This window comes from Vulpes lagopus, chromosome 1 (assembly GCF_018345385.1).
Source record: "Vulpes lagopus strain Blue_001 chromosome 1, ASM1834538v1, whole genome shotgun sequence".
Lineage (NCBI taxonomy): Eukaryota > Metazoa > Chordata > Mammalia > Carnivora > Canidae > Vulpes > Vulpes lagopus.
This window is the reverse complement of record NC_054824.1, coordinates 168,903,915-168,917,714: the sequence shown is the minus strand read 5'-3', so window position 1 is coordinate 168,917,714 and position 13,800 is coordinate 168,903,915. Positions and strand designations below refer to the sequence as shown.

Sequence of the window (13,800 nt, the reverse complement as noted above, 5' to 3'; positions counted from 1 at the left end):
GGAGAGAAGGATAAAGTGTCATTTGGTTTAAAAAGAAAATGAAAGAGAGAGGGAGAGGGAAAGAGATGGGGAGAGGGGCAGGGGGAGGGGAGAAAGACAGAAACAGAAACAGAGATTTAATTCCCAGAGACAGCTCTCAGAGCATTAACTAAATGTCAGTTTGAAACCAGCATTACCCTGTAAGCCTGGTTTTCCTATGACGGCCTCTGACCCTCCATCAAACCCAGCTCAGTGTTATTATTGTTTGCGTGCTCCCCTTCCCAAGAATGGCACTCTCAGCCCCTATCCTGTCAGGCTACAGAGGAAATCTGCTCTCCAGTGTGACACAGGACTTGTGCCCTTGAGCGAATGCTACTCCCCTCTCTCTTCACACCTCTCCATGCGCCTGTTGCTTCACTAGTGGGATTTCTGCTGTGCTCTCACATGAGTGCTCAGTCTGAAGACACTTGAGCAGCAGGCAGGCTCCCAGTCTCACAAAGAATCTCCCAGTTTCCTTCTCAGTCCATAGAGTATATAGATGGAGAAACCATGGCCTATTCCCCACTCTTTTCTTGTTTCTGGGGGCATTTTATGGAGAGAGAACCCAGAAAGTGGAAACATGAGCTGTCGTCCTATCAGCTGGGGAGATGGGGCTCATTGCCCCTTGCAAAGGACTGAATCCTCTCAGTCCTCTGGGATAAGCTTGTCTTGTAACTCACATCAGTTCCCAATCCAGCTGAGCCCGGTCGATGTCATCCATCAGCTTCATCAGCTTCTTCTTAAACTGATGTTCAAAGCGCACGTCATCCTCAATGACAAGAGTCTTCTCCAGCTCCCGGTCAATTACCTGTAAAGGTCATCAGTGGTAAGAGACCCCATGAGAAGTCTGATGCCTATTTATTAGATAAATATAGATTAAAAGGTCAAGAGTATGGTAGCATAGGATGTAATAGCTCAAAACTGGAATCTAAGCAAATGCCACCAACAGGAGAGCGGATAGATAAACTGGGGTATGTTTACAGCAATGAGGATGTATGATCTATGATTAAATGCAATGTTATAGATGAATTTCAGAAATGTAATACTGAGAGGATATACCTCAATACCCTATGGTTCCATTCACATAAACTGAAGTACAAAAGCAGACAAACTGTTCTGTGCTGTTTGAAGTCAAGATGGTGGTTACCCTTGGGTCCTGTTCCCTAGAAGGAAATATGGACAAGGTACTTCTAGGGTGCTGGTAACCTGCTTTTTGGTCTGGGTGTGGGTTAACATGGCTGTATTGTTTATTCAGTTTGTGAAATTCCATTGGCCTGTATATTATGATCTATTTAATTTTATATGTATCCATTTCATTTAGAGTTTAAAGGGAAAAAAAAGATAAGCATAGACTCTGTCAAAGTGGGAAGGCATTCACAGGGCCCTTCTTGAGGTACTTTCTCTTTTCTTATGGGAACTGACCCTTCATCAGGAACTCCAATACCTCCATCCATCAATGTCTGATCTCTAAGCCATGGGTTCAAGTCCTGGTTTTGCCACTTCTTACCTAGACGTATATTTAATTATTTTCTCTTGGGTAAAATGGGCCTATGCCTCCTGACCCACTTTATATGATTTCTGTGTGACTTCTTGTATGAAATCATTTAATAAATGAGAACATGCTACATGCACACAATATAAGGCATTCCTACTAAGGATAAGGACACACCAAAAAGGAGTATGGTTTCTTGAACATGGGGATCTTCCCCTGTTACCATCCCAAGTGGCCACAAGGCTACCTCTCCCTGTTTATTGCTGGCCTGTGTCAGAGGGAGACATGAAGCAACTGAAACTTCCAAGCATACTCCCAGAACAGGTACGGGTTCACTTCATATCTGGCCCTAATTCATTTACAAAGTTCCACTCTCCATCCTCCTCATTACAAAGCTGCATATCTAAATAAAGCATTATTTACCTCTTTCCAGACAGAGTAGTGGCTGAGAAAGCAGCCGATTTCACCCCTAGTTAGAGGTCTGGAGGAGTAGGGATCTCGATATCCAGGTAGCATTTCAATATTCAGGGCCTTCAGCTGGCTTGTGTTGAGTGCCCTGCACAACAGAGAACATGTCTGCAAATTAACAAGTTGAGACATCCCCACTTCTCTCAACTGTTACAGAAGCCAGAAAGAGTTCTGGATGTACCTCAGAGCCCTCTGCACATTGGGGAAGACTTCTCAGGTTTCCTATCACTCCTCAAGAGCTCCTCAGGGTTAACTCATGGCAGCATTGCAAGTTTTGCAAAGACAAGAGGGTGTCTTAAACTTGGTATACGCCTCACAATTGCCAATGTAGTTCTAAATATCACCTATTTTTTTTTTGACAGCTTTGAAAAAGTATTTTCCTGGGGATCCCTGGGTGGCTCAGCTGTTTAGTGCCTGCCTTCAGCCCAGGGCTTGATCCTGGAATTCTGGGATTGAGTCCCACATCAGGCTACCTGCATGGAGCCTGCTTCTCCCTCTGCCTCTCTCTCTCTCTCTCTGTCTCTCTCTGTCTCTCATGAATAAATAAATAAAATCTTTAAAAAAGAAAAAGTACTTTCTAATGAAGGAAAGTGGCTAACAGCATTAAATACTGGAGAGGATGAGGACAGGAAAGAACTGTGTACATGTGTGTCTTTCTTTTGAACCTAAATTTTAAAAAAGTTAAGAATAAAAGTAGCAGAGATGAACTTGTGAGCAGGAGAGAAGTGACTCACTATAGGTCTATCTACTTGATCTACAGGTTCAATGCAATTCCTATCAATATTCCAGCTCTCTTTCTTTTGTGTAAAATGACAAGCTAAAATTCATATGGAAATACAAGGGACCTAAAATAGCTTAAACCATCTTGCAAAGGAATAACAAAGTTAAAGGACTCAGACTTCCTTACATATAAAGGTACAGTCCTCATGACAATGTGGTATCAACATAGGAATTAACATAATCAGTGGAATTGAGTTGAGAGGATAGAAATCAACCCTTTTATTTGTAGTCAATTGATTTTGACAAGGGTGACAATTCAATGAGAGGGAGAATAGTCTTTTTAACAAATGGTTAATCTCTTAACAAAGATACTCAAACTATGTGTAAAAGAAGGAATTAGAATCCCTACCTCACACCATATAAAAAACTAACTCAAAATGGAGAAAAATTCAATGTGAAAAGATATGCGGTAAAACTATAAAACTCTTAGAAGAAAGACAGAAATAAGTCTGCGACTTTGGATTTGTCAATGGATTCTTAGATATGACATCAAAAGCACAAGTAACAACAAAAACATATATTGGATTTCATCGAAATTAAAAACTTTTGTTTTGTAATGACACTATCATGAATTGAAAAGACAACACATAGCATGAGATAAAATATTTGCAAATGATATATCTGACAAGAGACTTGTTGAGAAACAAATTAAGAATTCTCACAATTCAACTAGTTTCCCCTGGTCCATGTGGCCTATAAATAAAATTTGGGCTCCTAGGTATCTGAAGCAGTGGTTTCCCAAACTCTAGTGCACCAAAGAGCAGGATTGCCAGATTTAGCAAGTAAAACAGAACATTCAGTCAAATTTAAATTTCATATAAATAATGAATAATTTCTTAGTATAAGTAAGCCCGTGCAATGTTTGGGACAAATTTAACTGAGTGTCCTATATTTTATGTGGTAACCTTATCTCAGAAACACCTTGAGGCTTCTTAAATGCAGAATCCCAGCTCCAGCCCTAGAGATCATGATTCAGCAGCCCTGGGCTGGAACTCAGGGAAGCTGCTCTCTTAATCGTGGATACTCTGACATGGGTGTCCAGGTCACATTTTGAGAAACATTGATGAAATTCTCTAAAAGGCATAAGAAGCTTCACAATAGCTTCTAGCCAAAACTCCTCAGAGCCTTTATATTCCAAACTAACACAAAACATGGAACTGCAAGTTTTGCAAAAATCTATACCTTGAAATAAAGTGTCAAATAGAAGGGCAATGGAAAGCAAAATAAAGCAAAATAATAAACAACAGCAATAACAAAACTCTTGAAAGAATTCAACCAAGTTCCCTTTGTGACTTTCCTGCCATATTCCTGGGAAAGATGATTAGCCCCGGCAGTCTATGGCAAGATCTCATGCAACAGGATATATAGATCATTATGCATTTTTCCTCATTGATTTTCCTCAGGTGGCCCAAGTTTGGACACTATGCTCTAAATCAGGTTCTGAATGCAACTCTAACCGCATTCTTTCCAATACACCATGGAAAGCTGGTAACTACCACAACCATTGTAAAAACCCCCCCCAGAGAAAGAGGAAAATTACTTCCACTGTGAGCTTTCATCATAATTCATTATGGATGGATGGTGAGTGGATTTCAGGCCTACCATACATGGTTAAATTAATTGAAATGCTGTGATGATTCATAACGTTTTTCCCAAAGTAGGCTGCATCATAACAATGCATTTGTCTTCTAATGACACTAGATTCCTCCCATTCAGCACTAACCCTGTCAGAAAGGGCACCTCCCCACTCCAACCACATTTGCAAGGATTCAAGAAAAAACCCAACTCACTTTCCATCCACAGCCTCGACAATCTTGACATCAATCTCCTGCTCATACAGGGTGCGTAACATCCGGTCCCGCCTGTCCTTTCTGCGCTTCAGGTTGATCATGAAGATCTAACACAGGAAGAAAAAAGGAAAAGAAACAGATTATTCAGGTCTTTAGGCTGTTTTAAAAGTTAAGTAAATGTAATTACCAAAGTTTTAGTTAGAATAAGGAGTGGAAAAAAAAATTTTTTTTTAAAGTTTTTGGTATATGTTTCCATCAATTTATTTTCTGTATTCCTTAAAAACAAAACAAAAAAAATCACAAGTTTAATACTAATGCTTTAAAGTACTGTACACTCAAAGGAAGCCGACTCTCAGGCTGCGAGTTGGTCTAAGTTCTCTTTACTTCTGTTTGCCAAATGTTCTTCAATAATTTCTGCAAAGAGATTCCTCTTCAACAGATTATATGCAAGAGGTAAAAGCTGGCCAGCAACTTTATGAAAATAGTGTGAGCCGTAACAAAAGAGATCCATTCCTAGCTCAAGCCCCATACCATAGTCCCATTCATCATTAGCGAACTGCACAGAAGTCATCATTTCCTGGATGGGAGCAAAAGCTTTTAGTCTGTCCTCATCACTAGGTGCCTCAACGATGGTCTTGCAAATTCTCTTGAGGTTGGTGGTGAAGATTTATTTACATTCTATATCAAGTCCAATGATAGTTATCCAAACAGAATTACTTTTGAAACTGAGCCATCTGCAGTGACTTCACCCTCTCTTTGTTTCTCTGATGCCTGTTGGTAGACATGTTTGCCCTGTTCTTGAGATAGGAAGGTTGAAAAAGTTACTCTCAGGAGGCCAAGCGTGAATTAAACCCAAAACATAGAAGACTCAGAAGTAGGAGAGAGTTGGGCAAGTGTGTTAGATTTATCAGCAGACCTAGGTCTACATCCTATTACTGACTGTTTGCCTTGGCCCAATTCCTATGCCTCAGTATCCTCATCTGTAAAACTGGGGTGATACTGGTCCTATTTCATGGGTTCTAAATATTAGCTATTCTTAGAGTTCATATCCACTGTAAATAAACTTCAAGTCATCCAAAGAATGAGAAAAATCTAATCTTAACACATTCCTTGCATTTCCAAAGGTTCCAAACAGAATTATCAAGGTCTCAATGTTAATAGCTTTGTTGCCAGAATTCTTCAATTCCTCTAGAGACAAGGAAATTTTTCTGAAAGAAGTAAAGAGAAGGGGCCCTACTCTTGGAAGTAGCCCTTTGAGGAAGAGAGAAATGAAAAGGCATCATTTCCACATCACACTAATCCTTGAAGTCCCCCAAAATATGCATTCAGATTTCTTCCCATTAGGGCTGGGTCCATCTGTAGCCCCTCAGCTTAGCCCCTAAATTCCTGAAGACTGCCCTAAACACATACATATCATGAAGCCACTGGAGGGAGTTATGGATAGTGAGACTGTCCTGACTATTCTCAGATTTAAGGAGTCACAGAAGTAACTAAAGACTCACGAATGCTATCACATGTAAATACGTGTATTCATGAAGTCCTTTTGCTACAAGCAGTAACAAACTCACTTTGAACATTAAACTAGTCCTCCAAGAGTGAGAGACTTCAGCTGCCAGCAAGAAATACTGATAACATATAGCATGAAAAATAAGAAACCCACAGGAATAAATTAGATGACAGTGACTTCATCCTGACTTAATCACCCAGATGACTCTGAGGAAGACATTGAATGCTTTGGGGTCCACTTCCCTTGTTTGTAAAAGAGGAAGTTGAACAACCTTCTCTCCCAAGTATAACACAGATTAAAATGTCTATGATAGGGACTCCTGGGTGGCTCAGTTGTTGAGCATGTGCCTTTAGCTCAGATCGTGATCCTGAGGTCCTGGGATCGAGTCCTGCATCAGGCTCCCTGTGGGGAGCCTGTTTCTCCTTCTTCCTATGTCTCTGCCTCTCTCTGTGTCTCTCGTGAGTAAATAAATAAAATCTTTTTTAAAAAGTCTATGATAGGGGATCCCTGGGTGGCTCAGTGGTTTAGCGCCTGCCTTTGGCCCAGGGCATGATCCTGGAGTCCCAGGATCGAGTTCCACATTGGGCTCCCGGCATGGAGCCTGCTTCTCCTTCTGCCTGTGTGTCTCTGCCTGTCTCTCTCTCTCTCTCTCTCTCTCTCTCTCTCTCTCTATGTCTATCATAAGTAAATAAATAAATATTTAAAAAAAAAGTCTATGATATGTTGTTTAGATAAAGCTTGCTTTATGCTGTGTTCAGAAAAAAGAAGAAACTATGTCTTACTTTGTCTTGTAACCAGCCTGGGCTTCAGAATTTACTGGGGGTGAAGCTTTGGTTCATATAGCCATTCTGAATGTAATCATCAATATGTTTTATGTTTTACTGGATCAAAAATTACACTAAAATTTCAAGCTTTTCTTCTGAAACATTCTCATTTCCATCCACTTACAAAGTTCTGGGCAAAGAAACTTATGGGAAAATAAGATGTCCTCTTTAAAGAAACTATCCACCTGATTTAGGGCAAAGTGAATTCGGTGCATCATGATGTCATTATTTCTCTTGGTTACCTGAGTAATTTTTTTTAACATAATTTCTGTGGTACCTCTGTTTGCCTTGTTACTTGGGACTTCATAACTTAATGGGTTGTATTCTTTTACATTTCATGCTTTTCCTGTTTAGAATCACACTGTGATGGGCCATGTTTCATCCCACAATTTTAAAAGATATGGAAAGAAAAGGGCATTTCCTCATGTGAGTACATGGAGCTACCCAAGGTCACTCCAGGAGAACAAAAACAAACCCAAACAAACAAACAAAAACGAAGAGAAATACAACAAAAAGTCCCCTCAAACCAGAGACCGCTAGTCTGGGAAGACTTTAGTAAATAATAATTCAGTCCCAGTTTCTTCCAGGACAAGTGCAGTAAAAGTCGTAGCCATGAAGGAAAAACACAGACGGCTTGCTCATACTTAGTGAATAGCAAACAAGAAAGAACCACCTAGCCAAATGCAGTCCAGACACCACCACCAAGGTCATGGAGTACTGGGAGAACTGAAAAGGCCTCTGAAAATCTCCTTTCCACCATCATATCTCTGTTCTAGAGCCCAGGGTGGTCCTTTCCTGCACCTGCATCACCTCTTACAGTTGCCATTTTTCAAAAGACTTCTAGGGGTGACCCAGTCCTTACATCCAAAGGGAGGAATAGACAGAGAAGACCCTGGTTTTGTCCCATTAGATTTCCTTCAGTTTGGTTCTCAGAGGAATGTATTTAAACAGAAGAATGAATGTAGGTAAAGACACTTGGGTTCTTTCACCTAGAGATGATGAGGGTTGCAGGGAAGGACAGTTCTAGTAAGAAGTGGAAGCTGGCACACGGAGTGATGTGGACCAGACTTTTCTGCAGCCTCAATTGTTTTTTAAAAATTATTTGCACTTGATTCTAATTCCTCTCCCCACATGAAAATCATCCCTTCTCCTTCTGCTCTCTGTGGAAACAGCATCATAGCTGCTACCTAACTCTTTTCTACTTAACATTCATGAAATACTTTTTCCCATTACTGAAGCCCAGATCCATGTCAACTTTATAAAAGAAATACCAATGCCCATGCCAACAGGTTTAGATGGCTGTACTTCATGGACATGTATTATATAGCACAAAATGATAAAGCCTTTTCTTTCAATGGAGCTATATGACATAAGAGACCCACAAAAGATTCAGTGACTTGGAGTCATACTTGGGGTATTCCCAAGGAGCTGTTGTGTGTAATACCAAGAGAGGTATTCTTTATAATCTTGCTTCCTTCTTCATACAATCAAAACTTTATAATAAATATGGCCCTCGGAGTGCTATTATGAAATTCTTGCCCACTGAAAGGCAGAATTTTACAACAGGTTTCTTTTTTCCTTTTTCTTTTTCCTCTCAACCCTGTCCTCAACATTTTTCCATGGAAGAAAAGCACAGAGAAAATAAAGCACTGGCCATTCCAGAATAGTTTCTATCCACTCGGAAAAAAGTTAAGGTCCTCCAATCCTTAAAACACATATCCTCCTTACCCTTGAATCTTCATAAAAAGGTTTACAAAATATAGCAATATCTGCTCCTAGAATATATAAAATTCACTCATGATTAAATAGTAACTTCTTTCTAATTTCAGGATTTCGTTATGATGCTCCTTAAAAAAAAACTTTTTTATAGTTGAAACACAATATTACATCAGTTTCTCTCTCTCTTTCTTTCCTTCCTTCCTTTCCTTTGCAGGCTTGAACTCACAACCCTGAGTCCAAGAGTTGTATGTTGCACTGACGAAGCCAGACAGGTCCCAAATGCTCCTTTTTAAAGGTAAGAAAGCTGAGACACAACAAATACCAGGTCATTTTGCCAAGACCTCAGTGCCTTTTTAGCAGCCAAGCCAGTTTTGCTGGCTCTCAGATGTATGATCAAGCTTGCACTCCAATACAAACATGTAATCATACCGTACACATGTACCTGTGTGCACATGTGCTCACAGACATCTTTCCTACCTCATCAAAACCCATCTTGTCTGGATATTTTGGGACACTTGAAACAAACTGAGAGGGTTCCACTGGAGGACCGTCAACTGGAAGACACAAGAAACACACAGAGTGCTTTGTTAGTGAAAGACTCAGGGAACAGAACTCCATCCACACGGCTAATGTCTAGGAGCACAACCTGGATATCTGAGGCAGGGGTTAACTGCTCAGCAGTGCTCCAGGACTGAGCAGCTACACAAGAACCCTGATGGTTTCCAGAACACTTATATGCAGACTGCAATATTTGCTCCATTTCCCTTAAGACTTATCTCCACAGGTGATGGGAGTCAGTCTAGGAGTGAAGGCTCTGGTGTCAGATGATCTGTCTGAACTTGATCTGTGAAGGTCTGGAAGAGTTAAGTGACTTCTCCAAGCCTATTTCTCCATGTAGAAAATCAGGATAATAAAAGCATATCTCTTAGGGTGCTGTGAAATTTAAATGAGACGTGCATGTAAAGCACTCACCACAGTAAAGCGACACAGTAAAAACTCAGTAACTTTTAAGCTGTTACTTGCTGTGGCTCATAATGAAAGACCTCGAAAGTAGGCCAGACTTCTTCTAAATAATGTGTTCTCTGTATATTTTAAAGGGGACTAGTCTGGGACTATTTTTATCCCATCCAGGCAGATTTAGCTCCAGGTATGCAAAAGGTCCTTTATTTTAACAGGAACTTGCCTTTGAGGGCCAGCCCGCATCCCAAAACTTGGGACAGAGCTAACAGGTAAATTTCCAGGTGGGAGGGACACTGCATCTTAAGCAATAAAAGATTTATTTATTTGATACTCCAAAAAAAGTTTTCACTACAAACTATACATTTGAAAGTTCGGAAGCAATGCTGAGTGGAGAATCTGGAAAGGTCTTGAAGATTTCTGGAATTGCAAATCCAAAATACTCATTTGATTTTCCTTAAAGGGGTAATACAAAGAAAATACAGTGAGAGCTGGTCGCTCGGGTGGTTTGAGGAACTGGTGGTGATGGCCATCACTACTATTCAGCAGTACCCAACTCTCCTGTTCCAGGCAGATGAGAGAATCATTTCCTCACCCTTAAAGTTGGTCATGGCCTTGTGAACTGCTGCTCCTCAGCTCTCCAAGCCCTCTTTCCACCTCTGCCCTGGCCCACCACAATGGTCACAGTAGCAGATGTTGATAACGGAGAAGCCACACATTTGAAGCAGCCTAGAATGATGTGCCAACATATGGAGGACAGCTGCCTGGAAGGACGCCAAGACCACTGTGGACTTTGCATAGCAAGAAATACTCCATTGCTGTATGAAGCCTGTGAGTCACTACTGGATATCCCAGCACAACCTCTTCATCCTTCTGAGATACTGTCGTATTATTTGTTTAACTTACCCTTCCCTGGGATATTAAAGAGAAACCATGACATCCAGTTTCACTTACGATTGACTGATGTGAAGTTCTAGAAGGTAGTGAGACAGGTTTCCTAAGCCAAACACAAGAGTTGGTCTCATTACCTCAACCCTGACCCCTATGGTCACATTTCTGTGAATATACGGTGCATGTGTTTCTGTTTCCATTAGAAGCCCAGAATATTTTGTTCCTTTCTGCTCTACCCCATTCCTCATTAATTTTTTTAAATCAACAAATATTGATTGAGGAGCCACCATGTACAGAGTCGGGCTTTTAAGAGAAAGAAACTTAACATACAAACTCCTTTTTGTTCACAATGTTGTTTGAGGAGCTGTCTGGCTCTCCCTCGTTGGGTCTTGGGGCTGGGAGGGGGTTATATTTTGAGTTACCCTTTTCACGCTGTTGGTCTCTGTTTGGCACTCACATGGGTTGCGTGGCTTTAACATTTTGGCCAAAGAGACTGCTTTTAGCCACTTTGCTCTCATCAAACATGGACAGTCATTGCATTCACAGGACAAGTGTCCCCCACAAGCCACAAGTGGCTGGCTCCTGAAAGCCACCATTGAGCAAAAATATGAGAAATATGCCTAGGTTTTGTTACTGAAGACAGAGCTAAGCCACAGGGAAAGGCAGGGAATGATACAAGTTAGACCTAAGAAATTTACTGTGCAAGGAGAAAGGATGCGTCTTTGTTTCATCAGAGTTGAAGGTTAGGTATATAGTATTGGTATGGGGTCATTTCTGACTCTATGGTTCATAATTTATCAATCCCTCATTGAATCCCTTCCCAGACATAGTCTCTCACTGTGCCACACCAATTGAGACAATATGTCCACTGGCTCCTGGATAGTTTCATGACCTAGGAATAATAATTATAGCTACTATTACAGAGATTTTATTATTTGCTGAACTCTGAGCTACACTCTTGACATATATAATCACAGTTATTTAATCTTCACAACATGTACCATGGGATAAGTACAAGTGTCCCTATTTTTACAGATAAAGAAACAAAGCCTTAAATAACTTGCCCAAGGTCACAGAGCTGATGGAGCTGGTATTTGAACCCAAGTCTGACTCCTGAACCCTTTACTCCTACTCAGCCTGCCCCCAAAGCTAGTCCTTGGTAGCCATTGGCATCAAGTTGGCCTTGGTGACTGGGCTAAGTTCACAGCAGCTCAGTTAGCTAAGTCTTTGCTTCTGGGTGACCAACACTTTTTGCTTCTTCTATTGTCTATGCTGGAGCACACACCATCCAGCGTAAAAGGCACCAGCCCAGACACATGCCCCAAAATATTTGAGAGATTGTGCTTGTACCAAATCCTAATTAAATCATAGTCATTTCAGTATAATCCTGAAGTTTTCTTGAACTTCTTCAATTGCTGCAGCCACCACCCTAGCTCAGATCCTCACTCACCATGCTTGGGATAATTTTTGTGCGTATGTGATTTAATTAATTAATTAATTGTAGAGAGAGAGAGAGAGAGAGAGCACGAGCTGGTGGGGAGGGGCAAAGGGAGAGAGAATCTTAAGCAGGCTCCACATTCAGCCAATGCGGGGCTTGATCTCATGACCCTGAGATCATGACCTGAGCCAAAATCAAGAGTCAGATGCTTAACCGACTGAGCCACCCAAGCGCCCCCTTGCTTGGGCTGTTTTAAAATTTTTCTAACTCTCATGCACTCCTTACACACACTATTGCCAAAATAATCTTCAAGCACAACGCTATTCTCAACCACAACAGTCGCACCCGACATGTTGCAATTTATTAAGTGCTTTCATATTCACAACATCATTTATTTTCATTTATCTTTTGGTTGTTTGTTTTTATAGATGAAGAAATTGAGACCCACCCAGACGTAGACTTGCCCACAGTCAAATAGTAATTGGTGCCCAAGATCAAATAGTGAGTGATTGGTATGATTATTGGACCTTCTGACTTTACGTCCAATAATCTTAATAATCCTTACATGACATTCTGTGGCTCCAGAACGTTGTTACTGAGAGTGGGCACCTAAGATCTCCCATCACCTCAGGCTCTGGCTTGCAAGACCAATCCCTTCATGCCTCATATAACCCATGGGCTTCTCTCACCTTTATAAGATCTAGCCTCCTGTCATTCATCCTGCAATTTTCTGTACAGGAAGCACATTCCCAAATTTTCGTATGGCTCCTAACATATGAAGTGAGTAGGTATGTGTAGAGTGATGGGCACAGTGCTTCCGGGGTGCCGTAGTTGGTGCTCCACCCCAGCTCCTCACTGCTCTCTGAAGCTCCAGCTGTAATTCATCAACTCTTTGACATTGCAAGTCCCTTCCTTTCTCTGAATGTCTCTTCATCTTTTTATTTTAGCCAAAACCTGGCTTTCCTTGGAGGACACTGCTTCCCTTTCACCCCTCAGAGTAGAAGTTGATTTTTCTCATCTCCCCTGACTCACTCCCAAACTGTTTCCCTTCCGTCCATCTAAACCCCCAGCTTCTTTGAAGTGTATCTGAGCACCCTCTGCCCCATAGTCACGCCTCCTCAGCCACTGATGATGACAGCCTTTGGCTCACAGTCTCGCTGTCCCTGCCATCATTCTTAAAACTTTCGCATCAGCGTGGTGATGTACCCAACAACAGGGCTTCTAGGTCCTGCACCAACAATCGTTCTTTCAGTGACCCACTACCATGTCTGCATCCATCACCTCTTTCATGTCCTCATGCCCATTGGTACCCAACCTAGATTTCTTGGGCTGGCACTCAAACTACCCCTTGTAAAGACTCTTTTTTTTTTTCACCGTATCATTATTTTTAATGTCCAACATTTATAATATGAGGTCCAGGGCTTTCTCCTCAACTCAAGTTTATAAATTTTCTTTTTTTTTAATTTTTATTTATTTATGATAGTCACACACACACACACAGAGAGAGAGGCAGAGACATAGGCAGAGGGAGAAGCAGGCTCCATGCACCGGGAGCCTGACGTGGGATTCGATCCAGGGTCTCCAGGATCGTGCCCTGGGCCAAAGGCAGGCGCCAAACCGCTGCACCACCCAGGGATCCCAAGTTTATAAATTTTCAATTGGCTTGTGAGGCCAATAGGGATACTTCTTGTCTAATTTGGTTTTTGGGAAGACTTCATTCAGGTCCTCAATGGTCATCTGATCAAATGGAATTATGTTCTTCATCTTCTCTAGGTCTTTTTCATATTCTTCAATCCTGGCCTTTGAGAGGGACAAAAACTCAGCACAGCTTTTCACATCTTCTTTTTCCTCAGCATCCACCTGAACAGTGTATTTATCCTCTGGCACAGGAAACTTCAGGGCATTAAACTTCTTCT

At 41.3% G+C, this 13,800-nt stretch overlaps 1 protein-coding gene across 4 annotated transcripts in view; it reads right to left on the bottom strand.

The window, feature by feature from the left end:
- COLGALT2 (collagen beta(1-O)galactosyltransferase 2) overlaps window positions 1-13,800 on the bottom strand; it is a 116,090-nt gene that overhangs the window by 7,459 nt on the left and 94,831 nt on the right. For all 4 annotated transcript variants that reach the window (XM_041755514.1, XM_041755499.1, XM_041755523.1 and 1 more), the window contains exons 7-10: window positions 9,076-9,152; window positions 4,549-4,655; window positions 1,934-2,066; window positions 699-826 (exon numbers count right to left, since the gene is read on the bottom strand). In XM_041755514.1, coding sequence (XP_041611448.1) covers window positions 699-826; window positions 1,934-2,066; window positions 4,549-4,655; window positions 9,076-9,152 — 445 coding nt within the window. The remainder of the gene's footprint in view (window positions 1-698; window positions 827-1,933; window positions 2,067-4,548; window positions 4,656-9,075; window positions 9,153-13,800) is intronic.